General features: G+C 43.2%; 1 protein-coding gene across 2 annotated transcripts in view; it reads left to right on the top strand.

Moving 5' to 3' along the window:
• Positions 1-13009, top strand: part of LOC112249548 (rho guanine nucleotide exchange factor 28) — a 51114-nt gene that overhangs the window by 23163 nt on the left and 14942 nt on the right. For both annotated transcript variants that reach the window (XM_024419351.2, XM_042320840.1), the window contains 16 exons: positions 3155-3206; positions 3672-3792; positions 3869-3993; positions 4293-4433; positions 4648-4898; positions 5069-5194; positions 5437-5554; positions 5781-6041; positions 6302-6378; positions 9866-10044; positions 10385-10473; positions 10733-10924; positions 11048-11176; positions 11413-11540; positions 11971-12018; positions 12196-12471. In XM_024419351.2, the coding sequence (XP_024275119.2) occupies positions 3155-3206; positions 3672-3792; positions 3869-3993; positions 4293-4433; positions 4648-4898; positions 5069-5194; positions 5437-5554; positions 5781-6041; positions 6302-6378; positions 9866-10044; positions 10385-10473; positions 10733-10924; positions 11048-11176; positions 11413-11540; positions 11971-12018; positions 12196-12471 (2313 nt within the window). The remainder of the gene's footprint in view (positions 1-3154; positions 3207-3671; positions 3793-3868; positions 3994-4292; positions 4434-4647; positions 4899-5068; positions 5195-5436; positions 5555-5780; positions 6042-6301; positions 6379-9865; positions 10045-10384; positions 10474-10732; positions 10925-11047; positions 11177-11412; positions 11541-11970; positions 12019-12195; positions 12472-13009) is intronic.

Here is a 13009-nt window from a genome sequence, read left to right as displayed (position 1 = left end):
GTCACTTACTGAACATATTCTTTCACATTTGACCCCATGAGTACTGTATATCACTGAGAACTAATGCTACATTCATGCTATGTGTTCGGAAATACAACTTCTAAATTCAGAGCAACAAGTTGTTTGCATTCATGTGCTTTGAATTCAGAGAGAATGACAATTGACTAACACCTGACTAGTTACTTCAACCATAAACGAGAATTACGGCTAACATGCTCGCAAACAAACAAATTATAGTGTTCTAAAACATATTTATGTAAATAGGCTGTTTTTGATGAATAACATTTTGTTGTTTATAATTAACTGCCGAAAACATTTTGTCATCAACGATAATTTCCTTGGTAGGTGATATCAGAGTTCAACATGTCGGAGAAGTGGGAGTACTCTGATCTTATCCGAGTTTCCGATTTGTAATTAAGAGTTGGAGGGCCATTCAAATAGATTTGAATAGACCCTCGGAAACTACAATTTCAGAGTTTCAGACATGTTTTGAACGCGTCATAAAGAACATGGAGACCTATGCCAGGATCCTATTCACACTATAGCTGACCTGGGAGAATACATGGCATCCAGTCTTGCTTTGTCTTGTAAATGTACTCGCCAGTGTCGATTTTAGCATGTACATCTTGGTGTGGCAAACCAAAATATGCATGCCAGCAAAGCCACTACACTACACAACACAGCACTAAACAATACATTAATTGCACTATAACGGTGAGAAACGGTGCCAACAAACTGTTAGGGCCTGCATAGAGCTGTCCAAACAGCAGTCCCAACTTTCCACTGCTACACCTGGCTATCAGCGAAGCCTTGTCTAGCAGGGCAACAGTTCATACAGCCTTATTTACTGCCTTTAAAAAAACATAGCTGATATGGCTGATTTGCTTAAAACCTCTTAAAGGATTAGCCCCTTTTTTCAAATGTTCACCTAAAATGACATACCCAAGTCTAAGACCCTGGAAGCAAAGATATGCATATTCTTGGTACCATTTGAAAGGAAACTTTGAAGTTTATGGAAATTTGAAAGGAATGTAGAAGAATATAACACAGTAGATCTGGTAAAAGATAATACAAAGAAAAAAAAACATTATTTTGTATTTTTTTGTACCATCTTTGAAATGCAAGAGATAGGCCATAATGTATGATTCCAGCCAGGGGCAATTTAGATTTTGGCCACCAGATGGCATCGGTGTATGTGCAACGGTTTAGACTGATCCAATGAACCACTGCATTTCTGTTCCAAATTTTGTCATAACTTTTCATGTTCTTAATTATGCACTCTCCTCAAACAATAGCATTGTATTCTTTCACTGTAATAGCTACTTTAAATTGGACAGTGCAGTTAGATTAACAAGAATTACAGACCATTGCTCGTGTTTCTTGGGCCAAGCAAGTCTCTTCTTATTATTGGTGTTCTTTCGTAGTGGTTTCTTTGCAGCAATTCGGCCACGAAGGCCTGAATCACACAGTTTCATCTGAACAGTTGATGTTGAGATGTGTCTGTTACTTGATCTCTGTGAAGCACTTATTTGGGCTGCAATTTCTGAGGCTGGTAACTCTAATGCACTTATCCTCTGCAGCAGAGGTAACTCTGGGTCTTCCATTCCTGTGACTAGAGCCAGTGTCATTGTAGAGCTTGATGGTTTTTGCGACTGCACTTGAAGAAACTTTAACGCATTAAGAAGGAAAGAAATTCCACAAATTAACTTTCAACCTCTTGGAACTACCCATCCCGGATCCGGGAGAATTGTCAGCAACTACACAATTAGCATAGCGCAACGGTCAAATAATCTTACTAGAAAATATTCATATTCATGAAATCACAAGTGAAATATAGCGAAACACAGCTTAGCCTTTTGTTAATCACCCTGTCGTCTCAGATTTTGAAATTATGTTTTACAGCGATAGCAAGACAAGCGTTTGTGTAAGTTTATCGATAGCCTAGCATAGCATTATGTCCAGCTAGCAGCAGGAAGCTTGGTCACGAAAAGCAGAAAAGCAGTCAAATTAACCATTTACCTTTAATGATCTTCGGATGTTTTCACTGACGAGACTCCCAGTTAGACAGCAAATGTTCCTTTTGTTCCATAAAGATTATTTTTATACCCAAAATACCTCAGTTAGTTTGTCACGTTATGTTCAGAAATCCACCAGAAATAGCGGTCACGACAACGGCGAAAAAATTTCCAAATTATATCCATAATATCGACAGAAACATGGCAAACATTTTTTATAATCAATCCTCAAGGTGTTTTTCAAATATCTATTCGATAATATATCAACCGGGACAGTTGGCTTTTCAGTAGGACCGGGAGGAAAAATGGCTACCTCTCTCTTTTACGCAAGAATCACTCTGAGAGCCATCAGCTGGCCACTTACGCAATGTGCTCGTTTACGCTCATTCTTCAACATAAAGGCGTGAAACTACGTCTAAAGGCTGTAGACACCTTAGGGAAGACGTAGAAAAAGGAAAAAATTGAAAAAATTTCAAAAAATGGTCCAAAACACACTTTTTACGAGGTAAAATGTATTTTTTTAATTTTGAAGATTTCACGTTTGAGACCTGACTTTCTGACCATTTCATATATGAAATCCTACGGCGGAGCGCGCTCGCCAGCTTTTGTATTTTTGGTTTATAACACCTGGCATTTGACATGTTCATCTTGCAATATGTTTTTGACCACCACCCAATTGAGTGGTATTTGCGATTGTGTGTATGGTTGGCCCAATGCCAATAGATGCCATTCATTTTTGTCCATTTCATGGGGTTCTTCCTTTACCAACCCCTACGCTTTGTATTTTCCACTGGCTGCCCCACCAACACAGAAAGCACTGAGCTAGGCTGAAACACCAGCATTTTTGAGCTGCCTTACCCATGAAAGCAAAAAAGACACCTAGTTTGTGTGCGGCTTTATGAACACAATTATTATTTTGCAAACTGATATGTGACACATATTAATGGCAAAATAACATTCCCCACCTGCCCTGAATGACGCGTCGCCACTGCATATGATAAACTACAGATTTATCGGGACCACCCCCATACTGATAAGTCAATCTCATGTGCAAATTAGAGAAGGCTATTAGATGTACTGATAATGAACTACTAAGTAAGTGCTACTAATAAATCTTGATTTGATTATCCTGTCCTCAGAGGCCTCTGGAGAAGAATGTGGCGATGTTAAAGTCCAAATCTCTCCCACACAGTAAGTTTGCCATTCCTCCTCTCCTCTGCTATCTCCATTCATCAACATCCTCCTCCTCTTCTCCTTCATCTCTCCTGCCGAGTAAGTTAGGTATACCTTCTCCCTCCCTCCCCCTTCCTCCCTCCTCCTCTCTGATAATGTGTTAAAGTTTAATGGGGGCCAGGTGCGTGTGCCTGCAGTGTGAGGACATTGAGCATTTCTCACACACTGAATGAATGCGCCAATGCGCTATAACTACAGTGTGAGGCTTTGTCCCTGTTATGGGTGTTTGTGACACAGAGGTCAAGTTAAGAAGTCAAGGTCAGATCAGGTGACTGAAGGAAACATTCTCAGTTTTGATCATTTGAAACACAATTAGTAGAATTGTTGTTGTTATATACAACTCCAATGGAGCTGGGTGAATGTTGTCATCTTTGACATGTTCCCTTTTCTTCCCCCTCTCTCTCCTGTCCCCCCCATATTCAGTGATGAGGGAGGGTTCCCCTGCCTCCCTCACCTCTTCCTCCTCCCTCCTCACCATGCTGCCCCGAGGCAGAAAATATATGACTGCTCCCCTATCTAAGAGCCCCTCTGAGTCTACAGACAGGTGAGTACACACACACACACACACACTGCACAGGTCTCTCCAGCTTCACTAATAGATCCCGTCTCGCTCTCTCTAGGAGCTTGAAGGATGCTGTGGGGGTCAGTGTGGACAGTGACGTGTGGAACAGCTGCTCCCTTAATGAAGAGGGGGTACAGGTCACAGGGACCGCATCATCCACAGACTACCATCTCACCACACAGGGTAATGGCTTGAACTGTACAACTGCACAACACCAGGGTATTAGAAGGACCAGACCTATTAAAGTACATCATCAACACATACTGTAAACATACAAAACAGACAAGATTCAACAGCAGAAGTGTGTGTTAAGTTTCTCAGATGGAGCCTTGTCCAAGCCAGAATGGCCCATAGGGCATGATCTGTCTCTGTTCCATCTCCTGTTTCTGTAGTGTGAGGCAGCTGAAAGCACAAATACACCCCTAGACAGGACGCTAGTCTATTGCAGTGCCTTTCCTAATAATTTGACCTATCTCCATCAGAGTCGGTCGACACCCCCCTGCTCAGCGACCTATCGGCTGACCTGGTGGGGTTTGAGGTGGAGTCCTGGAGTCTGGCCGTCACAACTGAGTTCTGCAGAAAACACGACAAACACACCGTCAAACGTCAGGATGTCATCTACGGTGTGTTAGTGTGTGTGTGTGAGAGTGTGTGTATGTACAATGGTCATGTACCCATGACAAAGGAATGGGAACACATTTCAGTGTCTCATATCTACGGTGTGTTGATGTGTGTGTGTGTGCATGTGTTTGTGCATGTGCACCTGTGTGTGTATGTGCGTGAACAAGCATTTATACATAATCCTCTCTCTGTCTGTCTCTCTCTCTCCCCGTGTAGAGCTGATGCAGACAGAGTTGCACCACATCCAGACACTGACGGTGATGTCCGAGGTGTTTCGTCGAGGGATGCTGGATGAGCTCCAACTGGACTGGGAGTGTGTGGCTCGCATCTTTCCCTGTCTGGATCCTCTCCTGCTCTTCCACAGGAATCTCTTTGGATCTCTACAGGAGCGGCGATACGCTTCAGCCCAGCCCGGACACCCACACAACTACTGCATCCACAGTATAGGGGATATACTGTTGCAACAGGTTGACACGCATACACAACAACAGATGCAAGCACATGCATGTATGCTTATTACTCACAAATGCACATTCACTGTTAACATACAAACACAAACACCACATCATACAAACACCACATTTACACACTTCTGGACAGCTCAAGGCCTATTCATATTCCCTATTTCTGTTGTTAGTTCTCAGAAGACAACGCTGTGAAGATGAAGCAAGTGTACGGAGAGTTTTGTAGTCACCACACGGAGGCTGTCAAAGTCTTCAAAGAGCTGCAGCAGCAGAACAAGAAGTTCCAGGTGTTTCTCAAAGTATGTTTCTGATGGAAGCTTTCTTTTTTAGTCCAACTTGGTTTTTATGTTTGGTCAATAATGTCCTTAAGGAGGGACTGAACAGGATGATTTTACCTTGGTTTTGTGTGTGTTATTACACTTTTCTTATGACTACCGATGCCACTGAGGACGTTTTTAACTGGAAAAGTTGTTTGGCAACTGCTCCTCTTTAAAATGTCTATCTTTCACTCAACACACACCAGTTGTTGTCTCTTCTTCAGCAACAGAGTAACAACTCTCTGGTCAGAAGAAGGGAGGTGCCAGAGTTCATCCTGTTAGTGACTCAGCGCATCACCAAGTACCCTGTACTACTGGAGAGGATACTGCACTATACACCCGGTCAGTTACAAAGAGGGGGGAAGGAGGGAGGGAGAGACAGAGAGAGAGAGCAAAATTGAGAGAGAGAGAGAGAGAGCATAAAAGCAAGAGGGGGAGAGAGCATGAGAGAGAAAGTATGTGCTTCTTTGCACTATGTATACAACTATACAATGAAACTTTGTCAAGTATGCCAGTATAGATCGTTTTTAGCCGCTGAATTGATGCGTTTTGTTCCTTCTACCTCCAGAGGGCAGTGAGGAGCACACTGAGCTGTCGCAGGCACTCACTCAGGTGCGTGACATCATCACTGCAGTGGACACGAGTGTGAGCAAGTACGAGAAAGCCCAGGAGCTGCAGGAGGTGTTGAGCCGCGTGGAGAACAAGAGCCTTTCCAAGCTGAAGAGCGGCGAGGTGTTCCGCAAGGACGACCTGCTAGGAAAACACCAACAGAGGGAGCTGCAGCACAAGGGACTTGTCTACTGGAAAACCGCTACAGGACGACTGAAAGGTAGGGTGAGGTCACTGTGTGTGTATAACATTATTTATTTTTTCTGTTCTTTTTCTTTTTTGGAATGTGGCAGTCCCACTCTTTTTATATGATAGATCAAGTGGAAAGATAGAGGAGAGAGTTTCTGAAATAGCAGTGGCCCGATTTCGAACCCATGCTGCAGCGGAATGCATTCCAGAGGCAGTGGCTTATACTGCGGCACCAACCTAGGTCGCAACAGTGTCTAGTCTAACACTCTCCCTCACCCACTCTCTCTGCAGACACCCTGGCTCTGCTGCTGACTGATGTCCTGGTGTTCCTGCAGGAGAAGGACCAGAGACTCATATTTGCTGCCGTGGTATGCCAGTTTGGTCAATCTCGTTACATTACACTTCATTCATTATTTCATTACCCCGTGCCTTATCTGCAATTAGATTACATACCTAAAAAATCCCCAAAAAAGTAACAAAAAGGATTTGTTAAGGGGATGCTTCGGGATTTTGACAATCAAGCCCTTTGCCTACTTCCCCAGAGTCAGATGAATTCATTAGTGTTAGCACAATGACTGGAAGTATATGGGGACAGCTAGCATGCTAGCATGATTGGCTCGCGAAACTACCTCTAACTGGCATCGCGCATGCCCCACCCACCCGAGGGTCTGTCTTTTTTAGCCATCTATTTCCTGTGTTTGAGGGGTGCAAAATCCACTTGTAACACTGGCTTGATTGCTTCCATTTTACTCCTGCGACTCTTTCATTCTTTTGCTTGTGCCTGTCGATTTTTTTTCCCATCAATGTTTGTAATGACCTCTCAAACACATCCCTGTAATGGCTGGAATGGATTCAATGGGATACATTGTCTTCGTCAGGGATTTAACGCACCATCTCGACACTTACATTACCGTTCAAAAGTTTGGGGTCACTTAGAAATGTCCTTGTTTTTGAAAGAAAAACAAAAGAATTTGTCCATTAAAATAACATCAAATTGATCAGAAATACAGTGTAGACATTGTTAATGTTGTAAATGACTATTGTAGCTGGAAACGGCATATTTTTTAAATGGAATATCTACATAGGCATACAGAGGCCCCTTATCAGCAACCATCACTCCTGTGTTCCAATGGCACGTTGTGTTAGCTAATCCAAGTTTATCATTTTAAAAGGCTAATTGATCATTAGAAAACCCTTTTGCAATTATGTTAGCACAGCTGAAAATTGTTGTTCTGATTAAAGAAGCAATAAAACTGTCCTTCTTTAGACTAGTTGAGTATCTGGAGCATCAGCATTTGTGGGTTCGATTACAGGCTCAAAATGGCCAGAAACAAAGCACTTTCTTCTGAAACTCGTCAGTCTATTCTTGTTCTGAAAAATGAAGGCTATACCTTGCGAGAAATTTTCAAGAAACTGAAGATCTGGAACAACGCTGTGTACTACTCCCTTTACAGGTCTCTCCAGAGATGTTCAATTGGGTTCAAGTACGGGCTCTGGCTGGACCACTCAAGGACATTCAGAGACTTGTCGTGAAGCTACTCTTGCATTTTCTTGGCTATCTGCATAGGGTCTTTCTCCTATTAGACTGGGCCAAAGGTTCATCTTCCGAGGTCTTGAGCGCTGTGGAGCAGGTTTTCATCAAGGATCTCGCTGTACTTTGCTCCATTCATCTTTCCCTCAACCTGACTAATCTCCCAGTCCCTGCTGCTGTAAAAACATCCCCACAACATGATGCTGCCACCACTATGCATCACCGGAGGGATGGTGCCAGGTTTCCTCTAGACGTGATGCTTGGCATTCAGGCCAAAGAGTTCAATCTTGGTTTCATCAGACCAGGGAATCTTGTTTCTCATGGTGGTGAGTCCTTTAGGTGCCTTTTGGCAAACTCGAAGTGGGCTGTTGTGCCTTTTACTGAGGAGTGGCTTCCGTCTGGCCACGCTACCATAAAGGCCTGATTGGTGGAATGCTGCAGAGATCGTTGTCCTTCTGGAAGGTTCTCCCATCTCCATAGAGGAACTCTGGAGCTCTGTCAGAGTGACCATCGAGTTCTTGATCACCTCCCTGGCAAAGACCTTTCTCTCCCGATTGCTCAGTTTGGCCGGGCAGCCAGCTCTAGGAAGAGTCTTGGTGGTTCCAAACTTCTTGCATTTAAGAATGATGGAGGCCACTGTGTTCTTGGGGACCTTCAATGCTGCATAAATGTCTTGGTACCCTTCCCCAGATCTATGCCTCGACACAATCCTGTCTCGGAGATCTACGAATGTGCCATTCCAAATCATGTCCAATAAATAGAGCTTACCACAGGTGGACTCCAAGTTGTAGAAACATCTCAAAGATGATCAATGGAAAGAGGATGCACCTGAGCTCAATTTCGAGTCCCTTAGCAAAGGGTCTGAATACTTATGGAAATAAAGTATTTCTGTTTTTACTTTGTAATACATTTGAAAACGTTTCTAAAAACCTGTTTTCGCTTTGTCATTATGGAGTATTATGAGGAAAAATATTTATTTAATCAATTTTAGAATAAGGATGTAAAGTAACACAATGTGGGAAAGGGGGAGGGGTCTGAATACTTTCCAAATGAACTGTACATGGCATAAGAGCAATTTAAACTCTTCGGGCTTGTGGGCAGTATTTTCACGTCTGGATGAAAAGCGTGCCCAAAGTAAACTGCCCGCTACTTAGGCCCAGAAGCTAAGATATGCATATAATTGGTAGATTTCGATAGAAAACACTCTAACGTTTCAAAAACTGTTAAAATAATGTCTGTGAGTATAACAGAACTGATATGACAGGCAAAAACCTGAGAAAAATCCATCCAGGGAAAAGAAATTGAGGTCACTCTCTTTTCAATGGGTTTTCTCTATGGATCTAGATTTCTCTGGCTCTTGCTTGCAGTTCCTATCACTTCCACTAGATGTCAACAGTCTTTAGAAATTGGTTGATGTTTTTCCTTTGAGAAATTAAGAAGTAGGGCTGTTCAGAACGAGGGTCGAGTCTAGTGTATTGTTGTGGTTGGGGCGCGCGACCTGAAAGCACGCTCCACTTTGTTTTCGTCCGCTTTTGAACACAGTAATATCCCATCTTAAATTTGATCGATTATTTACGTTTAACAATACCTAAAGTTGTATTAGGAAAGTTTGAAATGTTTGGAACAAGTTTACAGGTAACTTAGATATTTTGTAGTCATGTTGCACGAGTTGGAACCAGTGTTTTTCTGGATCAAACGTACCAAATAAATGGAAATTTTCTGAATTTTTCGAACAAAAGGACCGTTTGTGATGTTTATCGGACATTTTGGAATGCCAACAAAATAAGTTCTTCAAAGGTAAGGCATGAATTATATCGCTATTTCTGAGTTTTTGAAATCTGACATGTTGGCTGGATTAACAACAAGTGTAGCCTTAATTTGGTGTATTGCATGTGTGATTTCATGAAAGTTTAATATTTACAGTAATTTATTTGAATTTGGCGCTCTGCCATTTCACCGAATGTTGTCGAGGGGTTCCGCTAGCGGAACGTCTAGCCGTAACAGGTTTTAAAGGGCTAAACTGGGATTGGTACTATCATTTTAATGTCATGTATGGTCAGTCCTTGCATCCATAGTTCCGTCTATGAATTTAAGAGTCTATACACTTCTCCAACCCCATCATTTAGCTGTTTACCCCAAAAAAATTTTGCAGAACTCCGGTACTTCACAGAGAACAGGCTGAAAAGTAGACAAAACAAAAAAGGAGAATGAAAAAATGAAGAACTATTCAACTAAACAGGGAGCCAGGGAGAACCATCAGTCAGACAGGATGCCAGTAGTGTTCTTTCCCGGAAAATGACCTTATTTAAACTGTCCCTCTCCAGGACCAGAAGCCCCCAGTCATCTCCCTGCAGAAGCTAATTGTGAGAGAGGTAGCCAATGAGGAGAGAGGGATGTTCCTAATCTCTGCCTCCTCAGTGGGGCCTGAGATGTACGAGGTTCACACCTTCTCGAAAGAAGAGAGGAACGCCTGGATGAGACACATACGACGGGCCGTAGAGAGGTGAGGAGTGTGTGTGAGTGTTTGTGTGTTGATAATATAACAATAATAAGCCATTTAGCAGACACTTTTATCCAAAGTGACATACAGTCACACATTTTACATAATGGTGGCCCCAGCGGGAATCAAACCCACGACTATTGGCGTTTCAAGTGCTATGCTCTACCGACTGAGCCAAACAGAGCGTGTGTGTGTGTGTGTGTGTGTGTGTGTGTGTGTGTGTGTGTGTGTGTGTGTGTGTGTGTGTGTGTGTGTGTGTGTGTGTGTGTGTGTGTGTGTGTGCGTGCGTGCGTGCGTGTGTGTGTGGATGATTTTGTCCCTAATCCCCTGTGCTGTGTGTTAGTTGTCCTGAGGAGGAGGAAGAGAGAAGTGTTGAGACTGAGGTCAGACGGAACACTGAGCTGAGAGTTCAGAAGATCTACAAACTCCAAGGTAAGACATCAGTCATCCCTACACATTCAGCATGTACTTAACCATTTCCATTTCAGACACTTTGTAGCGTTTTTCCCCCAAAAAATTGATTTTCTTATAAATAGCCATTACAAACTTCAGCTGACTTTATTACCATAGATTACATTTTCTCCTGGCCAATAGACCAAATTCAGGTTGAGGAACCATCCAATATTATGTTGCAATTTACAGGACTTCCCTTTAAACTGAGTGTGATCCATGATCTATATCGTTCTTTCAGACACCCTGGCAAGTCAGGACCAGCGTATCTGCAGTGGTCTGGAGGAGAAGCTACAGCTGTATGCCGAGCTGACAGAGTTAACCCTTCATACACCAGAGCCCCTGCCACAGCACCACCTACTGGTCCAACCAGACCCTGATGCTCAAATGCCACCGCAGACCACTGCACTACTCACAGCTGCACTCAAAGAGGGTGAGAACCACACACGCAGGCGCTGCATCCTCTCCTTTTATATTAGAGAGTATATTGAGAGATATCTCTTCTCTCTTTCCTCGCTCGCTCTCTTGTTCTCTCTCGCGCTCTCTTTGTATGCAGCGGAGAAGCTGATGTCTACCTTGCAGGCCAGTGAGGCCCACACTGAGACCAGCCACAGCCCCCCTGTCAGAGTCCCAGAGTACTGCAGCTACAACAGCCATTGCAGGATCCAGGAGTCACCTGCTGAGTGTGAGTCAATACACTAACCCTAACCCTAATAACCCCCTAACTCTAACCCTAACCACGACCCCCAACGACTATGGAATTACCCAGGAATCACCTACAGAGAGTGAGTATGAGGCACACAACCACACAGTAAAGGAATAGTTTACCCCAAAATAGAAAGAATGTCAAAAGTGTTCGATTCTACTATAATCATGAACTGTTTCTTTAAATGGACTGTTTTTGGTGTCCTCTTACTGTAGTGGACTATCCGAGCAGTGTGAGCTCGGCCTCTCTGGTGTCGGATGGCGAGTGGGCAGGGCCAGACACCATCTTGTGGCACTCTATAACCGAGCTGAGGAGAAGAGACACCAATGGAGCACCAATGAAGGTGTGTGTGGATAGGTGTGGGTCCTTGTGGGGACCTAAAATCCCAAAATGTCAAACAAGAAAAAATTCTCCCTCTTGGGGACATTTCTCATGTCCCCTTGATGACAAAGACTATTTTTAGCTTAGGGGTTATGGTTACAATTAGGATTAGATTTACAATTAGGATAAGGGTTAGTGGTTAGGGTTAAGGGTTTGGTTTAGGTTTAGGGTTTAGATTCGGGTTACGGGTTAAGGTCAGTGGTAAGAGTTAGGTTTAGTGTTAAAGGTTAAGGAAAATATCATTTTGAATAGAAGTTAATTTTAGGTCACCACGAGGATAGAACGTGTGTGTGTGTGTGTGTGTGTGTGTGTGTGTGTGTGTGTGGCAAAGGAGTGCCAACAGATTTCATAGTTTTGTCTGTCCTCTTGTAATGGCATATTTTATCCTGCAGGTGGCAGAGAGTGTCCAGAGCCTGACCCAGCTGCTCTACAGTCTGCAGGTGAGAAACGTCACACACTCTTTAACCCTAGTGCCCAAACAACCACCTGGCGGTAGCATCCCTTAGCCTGGAAGGCTACTTATAGCCATCACCAAATTACTTAAACCTATTTTGATAAATTCAGATCCGCCTACACCAAAGGGTCTGTTTGTAAATACCATGTATTGGTGTGTGCAGGCAGCTGTGACCATCCAGGACAGCTGGTATGAGGTTCAAAAGCTCCTCCTACTGGAGCTAGAGCACCCGCTCCCACACACCCCCTCCTGTCTCCATGGCAATGTGGCCCAGGAGCAGGAGAAACAGCGGAGTACTGAGAAGAAAAAGGAGGAGGTAGAGAGGATGAGTGTGGAAAGGAGGAGAGAGGAGGTGGAGGGGATTCAGAAGCTACAGGGGAGGCTGAGACAGGACCAGCAGCGCTGGGAGAGAGAGTGCCTGGCCAGGGAGAGACAACAGGTAAGCACTCACAATGCATAATCTTGTCATAACACTGACTTTAGAATTACATAGGGTGACATAGTACTGTCAAGGCACAATCTGATAGGAGATTTAGGTCAAAGAGAACACTACGTAAGCCCCTCATACCAGTCAAAAGTTTGAACACACCTTCTCAATCCAGGGTTTTTCTTTATTTTTACTATTTTCTACATTGTAGAATAATAGTGAAGACATCAAAATTATGAAATAACACATATGGAACGATGTAGTAAACAAAAAAGTGTTAAACAAATATTTGAGACTCTTCAAAGTAGCCAACCTTTGTCTTGATGATAGATTTGCACACTCTTGGCCTTCTCTCAACCAGCTTCATGAGGTAATCACCTGGAATGCATTTCAATTAACAGGTGTGCATTATTGAAAGGTAATTTGTAGAATTTCTGTCCTTCTTAATGCGTTTGAGCCAATCAGTTGTGTTGTGACAAGGTAGGAGTGGTATGGAGAAGATTACCCTATTTGGTAAAATACCAAGTCCATATTATGGCAAGAACAGCTC

The sequence above is a fragment of the Oncorhynchus tshawytscha genome, linkage group LG04 (assembly GCF_018296145.1).
Source record: "Oncorhynchus tshawytscha isolate Ot180627B linkage group LG04, Otsh_v2.0, whole genome shotgun sequence".
Classification (NCBI taxonomy): domain Eukaryota; kingdom Metazoa; phylum Chordata; class Actinopteri; order Salmoniformes; family Salmonidae; genus Oncorhynchus; species Oncorhynchus tshawytscha.
The sequence above is the reverse complement of the archived record's forward strand: the minus strand, read 5'-3'. Positions and strand labels throughout refer to the sequence as shown.